General features: G+C 40.2%; 1 protein-coding gene across 1 annotated transcript in view; it reads left to right on the top strand.

Moving 5' to 3' along the window:
* The window catches only part of rnf20 (ring finger protein 20, E3 ubiquitin protein ligase), a 74248-nt gene extending 54310 nt beyond the window's left edge, over positions 1-19938 (top strand). Inside the window, exons 17-23 of the mRNA XM_061250647.1 lie at positions 2073-2190; positions 7123-7272; positions 10413-10625; positions 11755-11880; positions 15751-15891; positions 18129-18233; positions 18980-19938. Coding sequence (XP_061106631.1) covers positions 2073-2190; positions 7123-7272; positions 10413-10625; positions 11755-11880; positions 15751-15891; positions 18129-18233; positions 18980-19156 — 1030 coding nt within the window. The 3' untranslated portion in view covers positions 19157-19938. The remainder of the gene's footprint in view (positions 1-2072; positions 2191-7122; positions 7273-10412; positions 10626-11754; positions 11881-15750; positions 15892-18128; positions 18234-18979) is intronic.
* Positions 19939-21946: the final 2008 nt, after the last annotated feature.

Below are 21946 nucleotides of genomic sequence, written 5' to 3'. Positions count from 1 at the left end.
GAGATAACCAAGAACCCCAACGGTCACTCTAACAGAGCTTCGGAGGTTTTCTGCAAAGGTGCTTTGCTCTTGCCATCACTCTGATGCAAGTCAGTCTTGGTCCCATCTGTCCATAAGACCTTTTTCCAGAACTCTTTTAGGCATTTCTTAGCAAGCTGTAGCCTGGCCTTCCTGTTTTTGCGGCTAACTAGTGATTTGAATCTTTCAGTGCAGCTTCTGTAGTTCTGTTTCTGGAGTCTTCAGTGTTCAATTTATTGTTATGGCAAGAATTCTTTGTCAACTGTCTTTCTTGGCTACCAGGGTTTTTATGATTACTGAGATCACCAGTGCTCTTGTAATAATGTTCCAAACAATTTACTTTGGTAGCATAACATAGTGTATGTTTCAGACATTTTTTTCTTCTCATTTCTGAGCATAATGGCTTCCTTGCCTTGGCACAACTATGGTCCTCATTTTGACAAATGCAATAACTGACTCCAAAGGCAATCAAAAGCCTAGAATCAAGAGTAGATACTGAAAGCTTTCTTATACCTGATCTAAGGAAGCGATTGAATACAGCGATTGAAGCAGCTGAGAATTACTTTTGGTCACCTAAAACGGGGGTATTTTGTATAAACAATTTTATTCCTACTTTGATTGCCTAATACAGATGTATACAGCCTTAATGATGACAGTCTGCACTTTAGTATTCATTGTTTCATTTAAAATCCAATGTGCTGGTGTACAGTGCCGCAAGAACAGAAATTGTACCACTGTCCAAATACTTACGGACTGCACTGTAGCCTACTACTGCGTCTCCAGCTCGACGAGAGTGATCCCGATTATAAATTTAATTCATTAGCCACAAAAAAAGCTGACATCTGGGCATGTGACTGTGCCTTTTATTTTAGGAAGGGAGTACAAAATGGATGGGAAAATTGTTGTTGCCATCATTATGCCATTAAGATAGACTAAAGCCAGGGTTTGTTGGTCATGAGTGTGTATCAGGTGGAGTTCTAACGCCGAAGCGAGAACAGCCACTCAGCTAAAGTTTGTCGATGCTAAGCATGTTTTTTTCAATCATTTATGCACAGTAGCAACCTAATAAATCTCTTAAATGGTCTGAACTAGGTTCTGTTTTATCTTATTTATTATTTATTCAAGACTCACTATATCAAACTGTTTGCCCCATTCAGTTATCGGATTATTTTACTGCTGTAATCCCATGACAGATAGAGGGAGCGGATTGATTGAAGTTCTATTTTTTGCCAAGCATTTATATGCAATGTATTATGGGATAGCTAGCTGGCAAGTAGTAATTAGTGCTTGTTTTGCCACGATAAGATCCACACAGTTTTTGATGACAGCGTCAGCATCACAACAATATTGCTTGGTTATAGTAAAAATAAATTCCTGTAGTTGATCCAGTAGTAGCCTATGCCTTGCATGCATTGGAAGTATTCAGATTTTTCCTAAGCCTAAATACTGACAGTAATGACCAAAAGTGGAATATTTGGACAGAAACTGAAAGCCGTAACATTACATTACAATACATTAATGGCATTTGGCAGACGCTCTTATCCAGAGCGACGTACAACAAAAGTGCAAAGTGCATCCCCCAATTTCAGCTGCTACCTGCAGAACAAAGATAAGGACCAGGGCCTATTTTTTATTTTATTTTATTTATTTATTTTATTAAATCGTAATATTGCAACACGCAAATGTATGAACAAAAACATAAATTAGAAAATTATCCAGTGGTTTAGGCTAGCCGAACAGTGGATAATAGTAGAAATTTCTATATTTTCATTCATTGTGGCCACGGATAAAAACACATTAATGAATAATTTCTCAAATATTTTGGGTATTTTTTTATAAATATGACGTGGTTTGTAGGCTATACGTTTATTGACGGCCGAAGGGCCATGGTGTGGTTAAGTAACCAAAAGCATGTGCGGACAAACTATTCATACTGTCTTGGTATGGGAGACGTAGTAGGATTGCAGTATAAGTGTACAAGTTTACGGTGTCTTCATCTTGTGGGGGGCAACAATGCCAACCTATCTCCAACGGTTTTTTCCTGCCCCCTGCAGGAAAGCTCAGGAATCGCAGCGAGAGATGAAACTGTTATTGGATATGTACCGATCAGCCCCGAAGGAGCAGAGAGACAAAGTACAGCTCATGGCGGCAGAAAAGAAAGCCAAATCTGAGGTACACGCTCTGCCCATCCTTCTATGATTATACTACACCTCCACCCTCTCTCATCCTTGTACTACAACTTCGCCCTCTGATCCTGGCAGGGCAGTATACCCTCTCTGGCAGGGCAATATACCATCACACCCATTCAACATGTATGTGTGTGTGTGTATATATATATATATATATATCACATCTACAGATATACACTCAGTGAACACTTTATTAGGTATTTATTAGACTTATTTTTTTAGACTTCTACTGCTGTAGCCTATCCACTTAGTTATGACGCGTTGTGTGTTCAGATATGTTCTTCTGCATACCACTGTTGTAATGTGTGGTTATTTGCGTTACTGTCACCTTCCTTTGCTTTGGCCGGTCTGGCCATTATCCTCTGACATCTCATTAACAATGCGTTTCTGTCTGCTGCTCACTGAATTTGTATTTTTTTTAGCACCATTCTTTGCAAACTCTAGAGGCTGTGTGTGAAAATTCCAGGAGATCAGCAGTTTCTGAGATACTCAAACCACCCTGTCTGGCACCAACAATCATTCCGTGGTCAAAGTTACTGAGATCACATTTCTTTCCCATTCTGACATTTGGTCTGAAAAACGGCTGAACCTCTTGTCCTGTCTGTATGCTTGTATGCATTTTGTTGCTACCACATGGAAAATGGTCTGCATTTATATAGTGCCTTTATCCAAAGCGCTGTACAATTGATGCATTGTACAATTCTGATTCACCCAATCATACACATAGTGATACACACACACACACCAATGGTGACTGGCTGCCATGCAAGGCACCAACCAGTTCAAGGAATTGGGGGTTCAGTGTCTTGCTCAGGAACACTCCTGAGCCAGTGTTGCCCCACATTATTGGCTGATTAAATATTTGCATTAACAAGCTGGTGTACAGTTCTACCTAATAAAGTAATCACTGAGTGTATGCTATGTTCTATATGTTGAGAATTTTTATTATTTTTATTATTTTATTGAAATACAAAAAAAGAGGATAGCCATCAAAGTTATTAGCAAATCTAACAATTATTGTAAATAAAATAAAATGATAAATTATCAATGAAATTAGCAATATCATTTTACTGAATTTGGTTGATCTCAGTCTAACAGTCTAAATGAACTACATTGCATCATTCCATCTTTTGCTGTTTCTGCTTCTGAATAAATAAAATAAAAATGAGGTGGTAAGCATGCAAAATCCCTTTGGCATCCATGAGCATGGGAAAAGCCGAAGAACTCTCAAGAGGCAGATGGTAATTGACCATTTCTGCTAATGGGTACACAAAAGTGTGCCACGTCAGATTCAACAAATGCACCCAACTTCAGACAACTGTCCTAAATTTAAATGTCCATTATAATACAGTATTCACGGTACTGAGTAGGTTCTGCCAGATAGATCAAGGGATTTTAAAAATAGGTTTCTGAAAGCATTTGAGGTGACATAAGCAATGCAGTTGCTGAATCTTGATTTATATTTGATGTGCAACTAGGGCTGCAACGATTAGTTGATGGCGTCGATGACCTCGACCATGTAATTTCGTCGATTTACATATTCATGACCGATGTTCATATTGTTTTGAACGTGGCGGCGGCAAAACCAGCTGAAAGTGTGGGAGAGAGTTCTTCCAAAAAAAACCCGACCCAGAGCATCCATAGTGTGGACATTTTTTAAACAAAAAACAAATAATGGTATATCACAGCACGACGGCAATGCACGAACACCTAAAGAGAAAGTATCCAGCAGCCGTGACCTGCCAACTCAATGCACAAGACGGAGCAACATGGTAAGTGTTTTGCTAGGTTATCTAGCTTGCTTTTAAAATATATTTATTCAATAAATTTCAATTTCAATGATTCCATGACCATGTCCAACGTTTACCATCTCTCCAGTGACAAGTAGCCATGTGCACACTGCTTAGTGCATAGACAAACAAAAATACAAGCACCCGCAAATAATCTGTAATCATAGGGCAGATAATCTTGTTTATTTTTTCAGCATGTAGCTATAGGCATAGATAAATTGTATGTAATGATAAACAATTTCATAGTAACTGGTGGGTGTTATAGTATTTCAAGATAATAAAGTATCAATAATCAGTCAATACATTACATGGCATGTCGGTTACTTGCCCTACTGGTATACTATAGTAAGCATCCACACTACACAGCATTTACAGGCATAAATAAACTTAATTACTCATGATGAATATTATTATCAATGATTAATGTCTTCTCACTAAGTAACTTGTGATTTTCTGGTCTACATGTAAAATTGAGCAACTGCAAACTAATTCTGACATGTACTGTTACTTTTTTCCTGCTTTCTTTCTCCTAGTAAAAAACAAAGCCGTGTGGATGATTTCCTCCAAAGGAGGGATACAACATGGACACCTCAGTTTGCTGTTGCCCTCACTGATAGTATCCTGAACATGATGATCAAAGATATGAGACTGCTCTCAATGGTTGAGGATCTGGGCTTCCGGGGCAATGGTTCGCACATTTCATCCAGAATGTACTCTACGCTCTAGAGCATTCTTCACTAAAATGATGGAAAAGAAATATGAAGAGACATTCCAGACAAAACTGCGATCACAGCAACCAACAGCAAGATCATTACCTGTCTTTTCATTGATGACAACTGGGAGCTGACCACTTACAGCTTTAAGCCCATGCCACAGGAAGAGTGACACACTGCAGGAAACATTGCAGCTTGGATTGAAGAGGCAGCTGAGAAATTTGGAATTTCAACCAACAAAATCATTTCTGTGGTACATGACAATGCTGGTAATGTAGTGTAGTCTGAAGCTGTTAGAACAGAGGCATGAGATTTCTTCAGTCCGGTATGCAGGTCACACTTTGTTAACCATGCCTTGAAGAATCCTCAGATTACCAAAGCACGGGGCTGCATGATGCCTGGTAGTGCATAAAAAAAAAAGTGAGCTGGCTTGTAACAATCTGAAGACCAAGCAGCAACAAATGGGAACCCCTGACCATAAGTTGATACAAGACGTGTGTACACATTGGAATAGTACTTATTATATGAACGGCTGCCTTCTGGAACGGCTGTGGCCTGTCTGACATAGAGCTGACATGGGAAGGGAAGTGATACCTAGACCTGAAAAGCGAGCAGTGGAGCCTACTAGAGGAACTAGAAGTGTTCAGGCCTTTTGAGTGTGGCACCATAACAGTGTCTGCTCTACCTCCACTTGTCAAAGGGCTTCTGAGGTCTACACAAAATTCAGCCTGAGAACACTCCTGTGCAGCCCTTCCAGGTTGCTCCAGCAAAGGAAATAACAACAATGTGGGAGCTGGAGATGTCCTTCACAGATGATGCTGCAAACACTAGTGTTATTGCAGCTGCCCTTGACCCCAGAATCTGCAAACTAACATTTCTGTCACCGGAGGAAGGCCTTAAAGTTCAGCTTAAAGCCAAAGATGCAGCCAGTGTTTCCACGAAGCATCAGTCTCTACTGGACTCTTTGCTTGGGTTCGATTCAGACCCAAACGGTGAGGCTTTTATCACCCAAGGGACGAGGAACAAGGTACTAATGTACTTTGAAGAGCAGCCTATCGCAAAGACCAAGAACCCACTCAAGTGGTGGAAGGCAAATTAAGCAAGGTTTCCCACACTGGCTATGGTGGCCTGTGTTACTGTGACATCGACTCCGTCTGAGCGCCTGTTTTCAGCAGCTGGGAGCATCGTCACAAAGAAAAGAGCCTGCCTGACTGCAGAGCATGTAGATATGCTTACCTTCCTCCATTGCAATGTTGCACTGTTGTAGTTTTGACTAGCGGGGGTACTAACATTTACCAAAGAACCTTCTAAACATTTTTTGAATTTATTATCGTTTTATGTCAGCCTATAGTTCCTGAGGGAGATTCCCACCTGTCTTATTTTTATATTTAGTATTCCATTTCTTCCACATAAAATGTGAATGTTTCTTCAGTGTAATTCACACTAATGGATGGACATTCAAAAACATATCAGTAAATGTTTTTTGAACTGCAAATCGAATCTATTGTTTTTTTCCCTTGGTAAATTAATCGTTTAGATTAATCGACTAATCAATAAAATAATGCAACTAGTGATTAATTTTATCTGCAACGCCTAGTTTGAAAGGTTGATCCAAGGTCAGTGTGCCTGGTGAGCTATGCTGACATGTGCTGCAAGGCTCTTATCTACATAACACAGGTTTTATGTGTGGTCAAGTGAAGGGGCTTTGTAATGTTTTTCCTCCCTAAAAGAAAAATTTAAATATAGAGCTCCAATAAACATTGGAGATTTAAAATAATTAGGTTCTTGCATATGAGGCCCATTGACTTTGACATACATTAAATTCCATGCAGAATTGGTTAAGTTTATTAAACCAGTTATTAAACCTAAGTATTAAACCAGCGGTGCTAATAATCGTGAAACCTTTTTTTGTCTTTTTTTTTGGGGGGGGGTTGATTCCTTTGGATCAGGAATAAAGCACTCTATTCAAATGTTGGAAAGTAACTATTATTTTTTTGTTTACAGTATTTTTCGCACGTATTCATCAAGGGTGCCAATAATTTGGGAGCCCAACTATATATGCATGTATAAATGAAGACAAGTTGTTGTTTTTTTCCCAGTGGTGCCCAATCGTGCCATGGACTACTGCAATCAATTCCCTCCTTTGTAGTTGAAAGTATGTTAATTAGCAGGTGAGCAGGTGTAGTTATTGGCACTCTTGGCCCTCCATGGTACATGATTGGGGACCACTGGTTTAGCCCAATTAGGGCTTGTTATGGGTCGAGTTTTTGGGGTTTCAGTGAGACCTGAGGCTATTGGGAAGTGGGTTGGGTCAGACTTTTTGAGGTTACTGATGATGTGGAGGGAGTTTTGGGGGTTGAGAAGTGGTGTGGGGTGGCGATTTTGACCGAGGGTTGTGTCCCATCCCACCAGGCTGAAGACCTGAGACAGAGGCTGAGGGACCTGGAGGAGAGGGAGAGGAGGGAGGGGAAGAAGATGGCAGATGAGGAGGCGCTGAGGAAGATCCGCTCTGTAGAGGAACAGATTGACACGCTCAACAAAAAGCTGTCCCTCGCCAAGCAGGTGTGTGTGCACACAGGGGTGTGCATAAGTATGTGTGCCTGCCTGTATTTGTGTATTTGTATGCTTGTGTGCATGTGCAAGCATACATGCACGTTCCTCTGCGCAGGTGCACAACTGTGTGGGTGTTTGTGTGTATTTGTATGTGTGCGCGTATGCATCTGCGTGCATTTACTTATTTTTTTTAGGCTACAATGCAATGTCAGCAATCTAACCATCCGGCACCCCTATGGCATTATTTTGGTGTCGGAATTCTGTGCGTGTGAAGGGATATTTTGAGCGCATGCAGATATTTTAGCACTTTTACACACTTAGATATATACTTTTTTTTTTGCCTGTCTGCTGAAGTCCATATATACACGCACATTGCCTGACCTCCTTCTCCACACCACTACTGTGTTCTTACTTAAAGCTTTTCCTGCACACTCCCTCAACAAGAGAGCATGGTGTCACAAATGTCTGATTGATGATCTGGCCAGCCGTCACAACATTTTCTGATCCTATCAGTTGAGGTGCAAGTAAAAGATAATTTTTCTGTTTTGAAGAATAAGCTATCATCAGCTTTACTAACCATGCCATTTCTCATAATATTAGCTGACTAGCTAGCTAGCTAGTTGTCTGAGCTAGCTAATTTGTGAATGTTACATTACATTACATTATTGGCATTTGGCAGACGCTCTTATCCGGAGCGACGTACAATTGATTACAGGAGACAATCCTCCCCTGGAGCAATGCAGGGTTAAGGGCCTTGCTCAAGGGCCCAACGGCTGTGCGGATCTTATTGTGGCTACGCCGGGATTCGAACCACCGACCTTGCGTATCCCAGTCCTTTACCTTAACCACGACGCTACAGGCCACCTGAATGTGCTTTGAATCGCTGGAATTGGCTAGCTAATAGTTTTAACTAGGTTCAACCATAATGAGTTTCTGCCACATTTCTTAGTTGCTTGCTTGTTTGGTATCTATCTAAGGCTAGCTAAATGACGAAGACATCTGTGAGCCTGAGGTCATGGTTATAGCTTGTGTATGTTTAATTTGAATACCACCACCATAATGCAAGAATATGATCTAATGTTAGTTACTGTATAAAATGAAGGGGGGCTAATGCCTTCGAAAGCTTTGCCTTCATATGATTTCATAGAAAGTGCTCAGGATCATAATTGAACAAAATGTATATTTTCCTGAACGGATGATAGGCATTTCTATAATGGGTGGCAGCTATAGCCTAACAGGCTGGTTGAATACTGTAATGAACCTCAGTTAGCAAGCAAAATTATCTGGCTTTTAACATTGCAAATTCAGCTGCCTTTGGCCATGTAGCTACAGTTGTTTTGTGTTTCATTTGGCAGTTTGCTTCTGCGGTAATAATTTGCCTGCCAGGGAAAAATAAATAAAATGGTCCGACAGTAGGGGCAGTCTACATTGCATTTTGGCCTGTAACAGGCAGAGAATTTGTAGTAAGATTGCCCATAATCCATAGTGGTTTAGGGTTGCTTTTCACACAACCACTACCAGGTGGCAAATGTGAGAGTATAGGGTATATCATCCACCATAAGAAGATATGAACGCTGTAATCTTAATGGCTACATCATCACAAAATTACAATTGTAATTTACTGGCTGGTGTGTATTAGTCTAACATCTTTAGTTATAGATCCAGTTGGCAACATAGGCATGTAGGCGGTATTTCAATAAATAATATTTCAATAAATAATAATGTCAGCAAATTGCATTCGATTTGTTATATTTAGACCAGCAGAGGTATTTTGGCAAAAATAAACCGAACCGATCACAAATATGTTGTCTCTTCTCTAATCACTATTGGTCCAGAAATATGTGATGCGTGCATCAAGGTCCGATGCCTTATCCATGCGCCACCGTGGAACGACAATAAGATTTTTGCCACATTTCTAACATTTTGGTCTGCTGTTGTGCTATCAAGCAGGCCAAGCTTTGAGTGAGCAAAGAGGTGTGGAGAGAACAGTTCTGGCAATGTGCATGCATAAACAGTGGCTTCAGAAAGTATTCAGACCCCTTTTTGCACACTTTATTGAATTTTAAATGTATAAAATTGCTAATTTTGGCTAATTAATCTACTCTGAATATCTCTGATAAGTATTCGGACCCTCAATTCAGTACTTTGTAGAAGCCCCTTTGGTAGCAATTACAGCTTTGAATTACAGTCTCCGCAAAGATGCTCTATGGGGCTTTGGCTTGGCCACTCAAGGACAGTCAAACCTGTCCTGAAGCCACCCCAGTGTTGTTTTGGCTGTATGCCAACTGAAAGGTGAACGTCGCACCAGTCAGTTGTGTGCACTCTGGAGCACATTTTCTCAAGGACTTCTCTGCATTTGGCTGCATTCATCCTTCCCTCAATTCCGACCAGTTTCCCTGTCCCTGCTGCTGAGAACCACCTCCATAGCATGATGCTGCCACCACCATGCTTCACTGTTGGGATGGTCTTAGCCAGGTGATGAGCAGTGCCTGGTGTAGTGCTGAGAGTTCTGCCCAAAGAGTTGATTATTTTTCTCATCACACCAGAGAATCTTTTTCCTCATGCTCTGAGTCCTTTAAATGCCTCCAAGCGGGCTGTCAGTGCCTTCTGTCAAGCCACTCTATCATAAAGCCGCCCGGGCTGTGTCGAAGTGTCCCTGAGCAAGACGCCTAATCCCCAAATGCTCCTGACGAGCTGGTCGGGGCCTTGCATGGCAGCCAATCGCCGTCGGTGTGTGAGTGTGTGTATGAATGGGTGAATGGAGAAGCATCAATTGTACAGCGCTTTGGATAAAGGCGCTATATAAATGCCTGCCATTTACCATTTACCATAAAGGCTTGGTTGATGGAGGGGTGCTGAGATAGTCGTCCTTCTGGCAGGTTCTCCTATCAGGTCCTGACACACAGTGTGAATTGTGGGACCTTATGAAAACAGGTGTGTGCCTTTCTAAACCATGTCCAGTCAATTCAATTTTGCCACAGCAAAGGGTCTGAATACTTATGTAAATGAGAGATTTGTCTATTAAAAATCAAAATTTGTTTAATAAAACACAAAGGCAGGGCGGGGGAAAGAAAAAAAGGTAAGGGGTCTGAATACTTTCTAAAGCCACTCTATGGACTTTAGCAGTTATGCAAATGTATGCCTGCTAGGAAGAGGACGCCCTGCTGAGTGAGATGGACGTGACGGGCCAGGCATTTGAGGACATGCAGGAGCAGAATATTCGGCTCATGCAGCAGCTCAGGGAGAAGGATGATGCCAACTTCAAGCTCATGAGCGAGAGGATCAAGTCTAACCAGATCCACAAACTACTGAAGGAGGAGAAGGAGGAGTTGGCTGACCAGCTGCTCACACTCAAAACACAGGTGGGCTGTGAGTGTGAGTGCGAGTGTTGGTTTTATTGGCAATAAACTTTAATTTCATTTAATTAATCTTTTGTCTATAGAACTATATTTTTTCATTCCATCACGTCCCATTCTACTAGAATATAAAAATGTGGTAACAAGCATGTTAAATCCCATCAATCAGCTATCGACCCCATTGAATATTTATGTGGACACTTGAAGACTGAAAGCCAAGCATTCAGTAACATTGCAAGATGCTTTTCGGAACATTGTCAAATAATGCTGGACTAACATGGTTTTGCACAGATTTGTGGAGTCCATGCAGCTCGAGTGTACACTGTTATTAAAGCAAAAAGGCGACATACCAATACTAAGATATTCTGAAATTCATGTAACATTTTCAGAGATTCTACTTTTCACTGAGATTGTTATGCTGATCATTTGCTATGAAAAAGTTTGCATTCAATTTAGAGAATGTCACTATCACAGAATTTAGGAACAATGCAAAATGGAAGCATTTTCACTGGTGGTCTTTTGGACCCAACTGTAAATATTAATTGTTCTGTAACATGTACAGTCAGGTTCAGAATGATTGGCACCACTGATATATATATGCACAAATAATACCATTATTTACAAACTTTATTTTCCAATGTGTAAATAATACTTATTAATTATAATATAAATGTAGTAATATAATAGTCTGCTTTATTAATGATTCAGTGGAATCAACCAAAGTATACATTTTTCAAATTCTGAAAGTATTTCCCCAAAAAACTGCTTTCACAATTATTGGCAGGGTGGACATATAGTTGTTTTAGACTGAGATTAACTAAATTAAGTAAAATTGTATTGATAACTTTATTTACAAGAATTGTTTGTGCCAATCATTTTGACACCTATGGTTTTTAGAAAAAAATTGATTACTTCATAAAAATCAAAAAAACATTGAAACATGAGAGTGACTATTAAAATAAAAGTATGTAATCCCATATGTTTGAACATAATTTAGAGATGATTAGTGCATGTGACTTGCTTGCGTGCAAGTATGTGAGCTTGTGTGTGTTTGTCTGAGAGGGATCATGTGGTGTTGATAATAAAACAGCCAATTTCGATGGCTAATTTCCGTCCCGTCCCATCCATCGAGCAGGTGGACGCCCAGCTTCAGGTGGTGAGAAAGCTGGAGGAGAAGGAGCGCCTCCTGCAGAACACTATCATTACGGCGGAGAAAGAGCTGACGCTAAGGACTCAGGCCCTGGACATGAACAAACGCAAGGTACCACCATTCTACTGTGCCTGTACTGCAGGTAGCAACACCCGACAGGGCCTATACTGTAGGTACCACCGCTCTACTGTGTCAGTACTCTAGGTAGCACTGTTCTACCTGCCCGTTACTGTAGGTACCACCGCTCTACTGTGTCAGTACTCTAGGTAGCACTGTTCTACTGGGCCGTTACTGTAGGTAGCTCCACACTACTGGGCCTATACTTTTACATTAATGGCATTTGGCAGACACTCTTATCCAGAGCGACTTACAACAAAGTGCATACCCATAACCAGGGGTAAGTGCGCTGAAAGACCCTAGAGGGAAGTACAATTTCAACTGCTACCTGTACAACAAAGATAAGGACCAGGGCCTATTTAAACTTTTTTTTTTTTTTTTTTTTTTTTTTAACAAACAAACAAACAAAGCAAGAAACAACAAAGCAAAAGTGAACTTAACTAGCCAAACACTGCTTACCTAGCCAAACTAAAAATACCAATACACAAAAAAGTAAATCACAGAAAGACAACAATTAAGGTTCACAGGGAGGTAGGGAGGGACGGGTACTGGGTCTGTACTGCAGGTAGCGCCACTCTACTGGACTGGTACGAGTATTAGCAAAGTAGTCACTGAAATTTGTCCACTATAAAGAGAGTTCACACCAGTTGGCGACAGAGTCGGTTTCTTAGTTTCTCTTACTTACTGTAGGGCTGGTTCTTGGCTGCTAAGTCCTGACTGCAGGTGAACATCCCGGGGTCACTAGCGCAGTTAATAAAATCCCTCCCACCCTCAGCAATCTTACAGCCAAATAAGTCAAACTCACTCACTCAAATGTGTTACATCACATTTCGGCAAATAATTTTAACACCATACGTTTTTTTTTTTTGTTGCATTAATTCCTTTTTTAACGGTGCAAATTTCAATCACTATGGTAACAGGATTATACCGTTTGAAAGCGTTAAAACGGTTCTGTCTGTATAACCTATTTTGAGATGCCACTGTTTTAGCAGTTCCTTATTTTCTTTTTTCTAGTGTGGGTGGTAAAACAAGTGTGGGGAGACCTCATCATCTCTGCATTTTGGAAATCCACATACTACAATATCTACAGTAATATCAGTGTCTTTTTCACAACAAGTGTCCAAAAGCGGACCAAATGCATAATAGTTTCTCATTCAAAAAAACTTGGAGAAACGCTAATAGAATTTCTTTGGAGGAATTATCATTGTTGTCCTTATCGCTGTTGTCTACTTCTACAAAAGTACTTTTAGGTCCGTCAGTTGAGCCCAAGTACGTCTCTGACCAGTATTTGTAATGTAGTTGTAGAGAAAATGTGTTGCCTCCATCCATGTGTAAGAAAATTCAGTATGAATACAGATCATAAAAGAAACGACTACGGGCATGTTATTGAAGTGATGACTAAAAAGCATTTTAGCTAATGACATTGTTTCCAACACTATAATTTTTAGGTTTGCTTAAAACAACACAGCATTTTTTCGGCTACGTAACGAAACTAGCATTTTCAAAACGCATGTGGAATTTCGGCAAAAACAGTTCTTGAGATTTTATGCCGAGAAAGGTTGACGTTTTAAAACAAAACCATTTATTATGCGATCTAATTGGAGGACTTCCTTTGGAGGAGATCCAATCAATCTTTCATTTGAGTGAATATTTCTAAGGAAGACCGTTGACAACACAATAGAGGGCATTTTCAGTGACGTGACCCCATTTTGTATCGGTGAGTGTCTAAATACATTCTCAAAATATTTTATGATTATTCAGTATGCTTATAAATAAGGAGCCAGCCTGCTTTTGAATAGTAAATAGTATGTGAAATTATGGAATTTGTTTGACTTGTTGATGGGGGTTGGGTATTTGACAAAAACTTCAATTGGTGGACCTCAATGAATATATTAGTTTACAAGATGGTCTTATTGTGATTTTTAAAATTTGGCATTACAGGTATTATGTGCAAATACACCTTAATGAAAGGCAAAAAATCACTGGGAAATTGATCTCACTAGATTATCTGCCATATGCGTAGCATGGATGTAGCAAATAAGTCTAGTGTCTGTGCGTGCATGCGTGCGCGTGTGAGTGAGTGAAAGCTGTGTGGTTTATCCTTTTCTGTGATGCTCAAAACATGTTACTAAATCATGGAGTTGTAACTGTACGGTATTCCTCAATTATAGAATATACTCAGAATACCAAAATGACAGAAGACATGAAAACAGAGATATGAAAACCTAAAATCAGGCATAAACTTGTTGTCTTTTGCCAAATAAAATCTATTTTGACTGCACAAAGTAAAATTTTTGCCTAAATCCCTCCAAATGTTTTCTCTAACCTTATCACAAATTGTAGGGAAAGTCTCATGGCTGTCATTTTTGCCAGGGGTGCCAATAACTTTTTTTATTTTATTTGAAAACTGTAACATTTTGGTTCATCCCATTGATTCATTAATAAAGCCTACTTTTTTTTTTTTACTTTTTTTTTTTAAAGATAGCTTTATTGGACAGTATAGTATAGAGAGACAGGAAGAATAGGAGCGAGAGAGAGGGAAAGACATGCGACAAATTGTCAGACGGTCGGATTCGAACCGCCGACGTCGCGGCTCGCAATGAGCATGCGGTCAGTGCTCTACAGGCTGCACCACCGAGACACCCAAAGCATACTACATATGTTGGAAAATAAAGCTTGTTATATTTTATTGCATATTCATCAAGAGTGCCAATAATTCTGGAGCCCACTGTGTATACACACACTCAGTGAGCACTTTTTTAGGTATTTATCAGCCTACATATTTATATATATTATTTGCATATTGGTCTTCTGACCAATATGTTTTTGCCCACCGAACTGCTGTTTTATGTTAAAATTCCAGGAGATCAGCAGTTGTGAGATATTCAAACCACCCTGTCTGGCACCAACAGTCATTCCAAGGTCAAAGTCACTTAGATCACATTTCTTCCCCATTCTGACATTTGGTCTGAAAATCAGCTGAACCTCTTGACCATGTCTACATGCTTTTATGCATGCATAGTTGCTGCCACATGATTGGCTGATTAAATATTTGCATTAACAAGCTGGTGTACTGGTCTACCTAATAAAGTCTACCACTTTATTAGTTATTTATTCAACTTATTTTTTAGACTTCTACTGCTGTAGCCTGTCCACTTAGTTATGATGCATTGTGTGTTCAGAGATGCTCTTCTGCATACCACTGTTGTAATGTGTGGCTATTTGCGTTATTGTCACCTTCCTGTCAGCTTTGACCAGTCTGCCAATTCTCCTCTGATGTCTCATTAACGAGGCCTTTCTGTCTTTTGCCCCCTTCTTTGCATACTCTAGAGACTAGTATGTGTGAAAATTCCAGGAGATCAGCAGTTTCTCAGATACTCAAACCACACTGTCTGCCACCAACAGTTATTGCATGGTTAAAGTCACTTAGATCAAATTTTTTTCCCATTCTGATGATTCATTAGCTGAAGCTCCTGAACCATATCTGAACCATGATTGTATGCACTGCACTGCTGGCATTGGCTGATTAATTGCATGATTAATCGCATGAATAAGTAGGTGTAATAGAGTAAATATTTTCCTAATAAAGTGTTCTGGGCTATCCAGGGGCACTGGTTAAGATCAATGGTACAAAATAACTATGCCAATAACTATGAAACCTTGATTTTGGTTAAAATCTTTTATTTCATAAATGTTTGTTTTTTGTTCTTTGTCACTTTCAGTTTATATAATTATATTTTATATTTTTTAATGTGTTTTTTGTGCATCGGCAGTTTGGGGTTCCAATAATTCTGGAGCCTGCTGTACTGTTCCTATTAAAATCAGCTGTGTATCAACCTTCCTGAACCCCGTCTTCCCCCCTAGACGCAGGAGTCAGCCCAACTCTCAGAGGAGATCCGCGCACAGCTGGATACCGTGCAGCAGAAGCTGAGTGGTGTTCGAGAGGAGGTGATCGAGAACAGCCTCTCCCGTGAAAAGGAGTCCTTCAATTCCCGCAGGGCCCAGGTGAGTGTGTGTTTAATCACTGTGACCATCTGGTATACACATACACGCCACACGCAGTGAGGTCATACACGTGCAAACATACGGGTCAGTGACGTTTTGGATTTTCAAAAAGGCGAAAACAAAAACGTGTGATTACAAGTTATTTGTAACATTATTTAGGTAAATGAAAGTGTTAATTTAGCATTTTCATCTGTGCCCTTCAAGTAGAAAAAAAGAGAAGCAAATTAGGTGTTTAATCAGATGTCACCTTTCCACAAAGTCATTCAGCACATTTTTTTCTTTTTTCAAATAAAATCAATTTCAATGTCATATTACATTACATTAATGGCATTTGGCAGACGCTCTTATCCAGCGCGACGTACAGTTGATTAGACTAAGCTGGAGACAATCCTCCCCTGGAGCAATGCTTGCTCAAGGGCCCAACGGCCGTGCGGAACTTATTATAGCTACACCGGGATTAGAACCGCCGACCTTGCGTGTCCCAGTCATTTACCTTAACCACTACGCTACAGGCCACCTCATTACTGTTATTTAAAACTAATATTTAGTTTTACTGTTACTGTCTCCAATATGGTAGCAATTTTCCAATGAAATTCTTGGAAAAGATCCAAGAATCAAAATCAATTTCTTTGTTATAGTTAAATTTCATAATGAGTGTTGCGGTAAAGCAATTAAATGTTTTATAATTATGACTATGTTACCATATGATGGATTTTGTGTTACTGAATTACACATTGTCTTAAGGACAGAATTATCTGTAATATAACTGTCAATAATTGTGAAAATCCTGCACTTTCATCAATGGGAGGTGTAGGCCTCAATATAAAAATACACATTTCCCATATCTGTTTAATGACATTTAAAAATCAGATGATTTTGCGGATTTCACAATACATTGGAGATTCAGAACATCAATTCCGTTTCATTACTGAAGTACAAATACTGTTTTAAGCTACGTATGAGAAGGTAAGTCTCTGAACATTTAGTGATTAGTATAGTCTACTATAATCCATTATAGGAGGGGAAGAACAACTGATTGTGTTTTGTTTCTTGTTGCATCTCTTAAGCAAATCAGTCAGCAAGTAGCAGATTGTATCTCCAGTACAAAAAAAACTTGAAATGATGATGATGCCATCTTGCTTCCACCGTTGACGGCTACAAATCCATCATAACAACATGTATCTATCTATCTATCTGTCTATCTGTCTATCTGTCTGTCTGTCTATCTGTCTGTCTAGCTGTCAGTCTGTCTGTCTGTAATCCTTGTTCGCATAATGTGTTAGCTTAGCATAAAGACTTAAAGCCTAGAGGAGTCAGTTGCCTACCTCCTTCAAAGTCAAGAAATGCATCTCATAGCAACTACGAAGTTGTCTTATTTACAGGAGGTATCATGTCTATTACATATACATATGCATTAAAAAATGATTAAAAATGAGAGATGATGTTTTCGGTTAAATTAAACTGTTGGAACTATAACTACTGAACACATGTATCCTTCCATCTTCCGCTGGTTGAGTGCAGTGAAGAGGATAGTAGCTCTACCTTCAAAAGGTGCGTGGATCACTGCGCTCAACCAGCGGAAGATGGGATACATGTCTAGCAGCTCCAAAAACGTCTTGTTCTCGCTTTTTTTTTTTTTTGAGGAGAATGTTTGAATTTTGTTTAAAACAGCCTTTTATTTGTTATGAAAATGTAAACTGGCCAAAACTAACATTAGCATGAATCATGAAGGGAAACTCAATAGTTTTTTTTGACAAAATTACAAAATTAGTCAAGTGTGTTAAAACACGACCGTAGTTTGTTTTTTTAGCATGTGCCAATTCTCTGGTACTGAAGGAAAGAGGATTTAATTTCCTGCATGACAAAGTTAGCTGTGATGCTTTTCTGATTAGATGCGCATTACTACTTTAGCTGTTTCACAGAAGCCTCTCTCCACTGTTTGTGTGCATGTAAAGATATACAGCTTCCACAGGCTACTATTTCCGTTACTTATTTACACAGTGGCGCACTGCTACTGTTCTATTCTTTGGGGAGAGGCCTGCCTCATACACACACACTACACACTGTACATACTCACACCACACACCATCCTCACTCATGACACACCATACACACACACACACACACACACACACACTACACACCTCATGCTGAAACCTACATACATGTACATACACACTGACATATACACGCAGTGGACTGACATGGGGAGGCTGTTCATCACTTTCTGTTTTCAGGAGGACATTTCAAAGTTGAGGAGGAAACTAGAGAAAGCCAAGAAGCCAGCCGAAAACATTCCGAACTGTGACGAGATTCTCAACGAGGAAATTAAGGACTACAAGGTAGCAACTGCACCGGAGCACTTGTCTGTTTACAGAAAGTGTGTGAACATGCACTCTGACCACTTTATTAGGTACATCTTTCTTGTACTGGATAGGACCTCCCTTTGCCCCAGAACACCTAATATGTGCCAAGAAAACATTTCCCACTCTTTTGACACAAGGCAGGATGGATCATGCGTTCCTGTTGTTAATGCCAAATTCTGACCCTATCATCTGCATGTTGCAGCAGGAATTGAGATTAGTCAGACCTGGCAACATTTTTCCAATCTGCAACTGTGCAGTTTTGGTGAGCCTTTGCCCACTGTAGCCTTGGTGTCCTGTTCTTAGCTGGCAGGGGTGGAACCACGTGGTGTTCTGCTGCTGTAGCATATCCACTTCAAGGTCTGACGTGTGTTTAGAGACGCTCTTCTGTGTACCACTGTAATGCATAGTTACATGAGTTACTATCGCCTTCCAGTCAGCTGAAGCAGTCTGGCCATTCTTCTACCTAATAAAGTGGTTACTGAGTGCATATCCATCCTTCCTTTCTCTCTACACCTTCAATGCACCAGCACTGACTCATCCCTCCTCCCTCCATCCACAATCTCTGCTCCCCTCTGTCTTCCATTCTCTCTCTTTTCTCCCCCTCACTGTTCGACTGCCTGCGTAATATAATTACAAAATTATTGTTATATGGTTGGGCAATTACTTCATTATAATTGTATCTTTCTTCCTCTCTCCCTCTCCTCTCACAACCCCCCCTCCAGGCACGTCTCACCTGTCCATGCTGTAATTCCCGGGTGAAGGACGCAGTCCTCACAAAATGCTTCCATGTTTTCTGCTTTGAGTGTGTAAAAACACGATATGACACGCGTCAGAGGAAGTGCCCTAAGTGCAATGCCGCCTTTGGTGCCAACGACTTCCACCGCATTTACATTGGATAGGCTCCACTCTCACTCTGGTGTGCAGTGAGGGGAGGTGGGATTGGGAGAAAGTGAAAACACCTTTGTAGACTGGTTACGTATGGTTGATTTGACATTTGTGGTTTGACAAATGGCTACATTCTGTGATTGGGATTAACCTCACCGCCCTGCTCCAACACCTTTCCTTGAGGACCACAAAAGGCAGGACTGAGTAGCCTGAAGGATAGATGGATGTTGCGTGGATGATGGTTTTATTTTTTCTTTGCTGTGCATTGTGCGGGTGTTTGTGCTGCAGCCTTTGAGGGGCTCAGGACCCACTCTCCCTCGTAAAATATTTCTGTCTCCGGAAGAACCACCCCACCTCCAGTCTGTAGAGAGTATTCAGTAGTCAGTTCGGGACACAAACCTGCCCCCCTTCAGCCCAAACCCACCTGAAATCATAGGACTTCAGTTTTTAGGAGAAGCCTGCTTCATGCATCCCGAAGAAACACCAAAACTGGCTTACTGACCAGGTCCCGGTTCTTGTTAACCTTGGGTGACTGATTTTTGCTGTTATTGGGTCTGTGATTGTGTGACTATGTTACTGTTCACGATGATGTCCTGCGCTTGTATTGTGTGGCCATCAGTTTGTCTATCAGTCTTTGGTTGTAGCTTAGTCATTGTGTTTTTGTATGTTGTCTTTTTTTTAAATTTGATTATTTGACAAGCCGTTTTAAATTCAAGGTATAGGTTACTGTCATACTGACATAATTATGCTTTTTTTGATTGCCAACTTGCAATTAATAAAAAAGGTCTAAAACCAACTGTTTTCCCCTTCCTGTTTATGAGATTATTGGTTTTATTGGATTCTTTTTTATTGTTTTTACACTGGTTGTAAAAAAAGGCTGTGAAATAATTGTGGACAGCCACACCCATTTGGTAAATATCAGTCTCAATTGCTGCTTGGTTACAATAGATGAAACAAGTCAATCTTACCCTCATAGGGTTCACCTCTTTTTATTGTCAATATGTGCTTCGTAGTGTTTTGACAAATATTTTAATGGAAAAATATACAGTACTGTGGAGAAGCAGGTGTGAAAAAAATGCTGTAAAATAAGAATTCTTTCAAAAATAGAAATGTTAATAGTTTATTTTTATCAATTAAAGTGCATGAACAGAAGAAATCTAAATCAAATCAATATTTGGTGTGACCACCCTTTGCCTTCAAAACAGCATCAATTCTTCTAAGTATACTTGTACGCAGTTTTTGAAGGAACTCGGCAGGTAGGTTGTTCCAGACATGTTGGAGATCAGGGCTCTGTGTTCTTCTTTACCCTGAAGATAGTTCTTAATGACATTGGCTGTATGTTTGAGGTCATTGTACTGCTGCAGAATACATTTACATGCCTCCCTGATGGTATTGCATGATGGATAAGTATCTGCCTGTACTTCTCAGCATTGAGGAGACCATTAATTCTGACCAAATCCCCAACTCCATTTGCAGAAATGCAGCCCCAAACTTGCAAGGAACCTCCACCATGCTTCACTGCAGACACTCATTCTCGTACCGCTCTCCAGCCCTTTGGCGAACAAACTGCCTTCTGCTTCAGGCAAATATTTCACATTTTGACTCATCAGTCCAAAGAACCGGCTGCCAATTTTGTGCATGCCAGTTCCTGTGTTTTCATGCATAGTTGAGTCGCTTGACCTTGTTTCTGCGTCGGAGGTATGGCTTTTTGGAAGCAATTCTTCCATGAAGACCACTTCTGACCTGACTTCGCCGCACAGTAGATGGGTGTACCTGGGTCCCACTGGTTTCTGCCAATTCTGAGCTGATTGCACTGCTGGACATCTTCCGATTGAGAAGGGAAGTAAGCATGATGTGTCTTTCATCATGCTCATGTTTCCTTGGCCGAACTCTGCGTCTACGGTCCTCAACGTTGCCCGTTTCTTTGGACAGCACATCTGACAACCCCTGTCTGCCTTGAAATGTCTGCCTGGGAGAGACCTTGCTGATGCAGTATAACTACCTTGTGTCTTGTTGTCATGGTATATGACTTCTGACATTAAACCTCACCTTGGAATCAGTTTGGCTGTTCCTCACCCAGTTTTAACCCTCCTACACAGCTGTTTCTGTTTCAGTTAATGATTGTGTTTCAAACTGTATATTAAATTGATGATCATTTGTTTGGTATAATTGATTAATCACACACCTGACTATATGCCTACAAAATCCCTGACTTTGTGCAAGTGTACCTAGAAGAATTGATGCTGGTTTGAAGGCAAAGGATGGTTAAACCAAATAATGATTTGATTTAGATTTTTATTCTGTTCACTCACTTTGCATTTTGTTAATTGCTAAAAAAGAAACAATTTTTTCCACACCTGCCTAAAACTTTTGCTGTGTACTGTGTGTGTATATATATATATGTATATATATATATATATATATACATACATACATACACACACACACACACACACACACACACACACACACACACACACACACACACACACAGTCAGGTCCAGAATTATTGGCACCCTTGATGAAAATTAGCTAAAAAGACTAGAAAACAAATACCATTACTCAGATATATTGTTATTTTCCAACATGTGGAAAATATTTAACTTTATTAATGATTCAATGGGACGGCACGGATGTTGCAGTGGGTAGCACTGCCGCCTCACAGCAAGGAGGTCCTGGGTTAGAATCCCCATCGGCCGGGGTCTCTCTGTGTGGAGTTTGCATGTTCTCCCCGTGTCTGCGTGGGTTTCCTCTGGGTACTCCGGTTTCCTCCCACAGTCCAAAGACATGCATGTTAGGCTGAT

The sequence above is a fragment of the Conger conger genome, chromosome 8 (genome assembly GCF_963514075.1).
Source record: "Conger conger chromosome 8, fConCon1.1, whole genome shotgun sequence".
NCBI lineage: Eukaryota > Metazoa > Chordata > Actinopteri > Anguilliformes > Congridae > Conger > Conger conger.
This window is presented reverse-complemented; position numbering and strand designations above follow the sequence as displayed.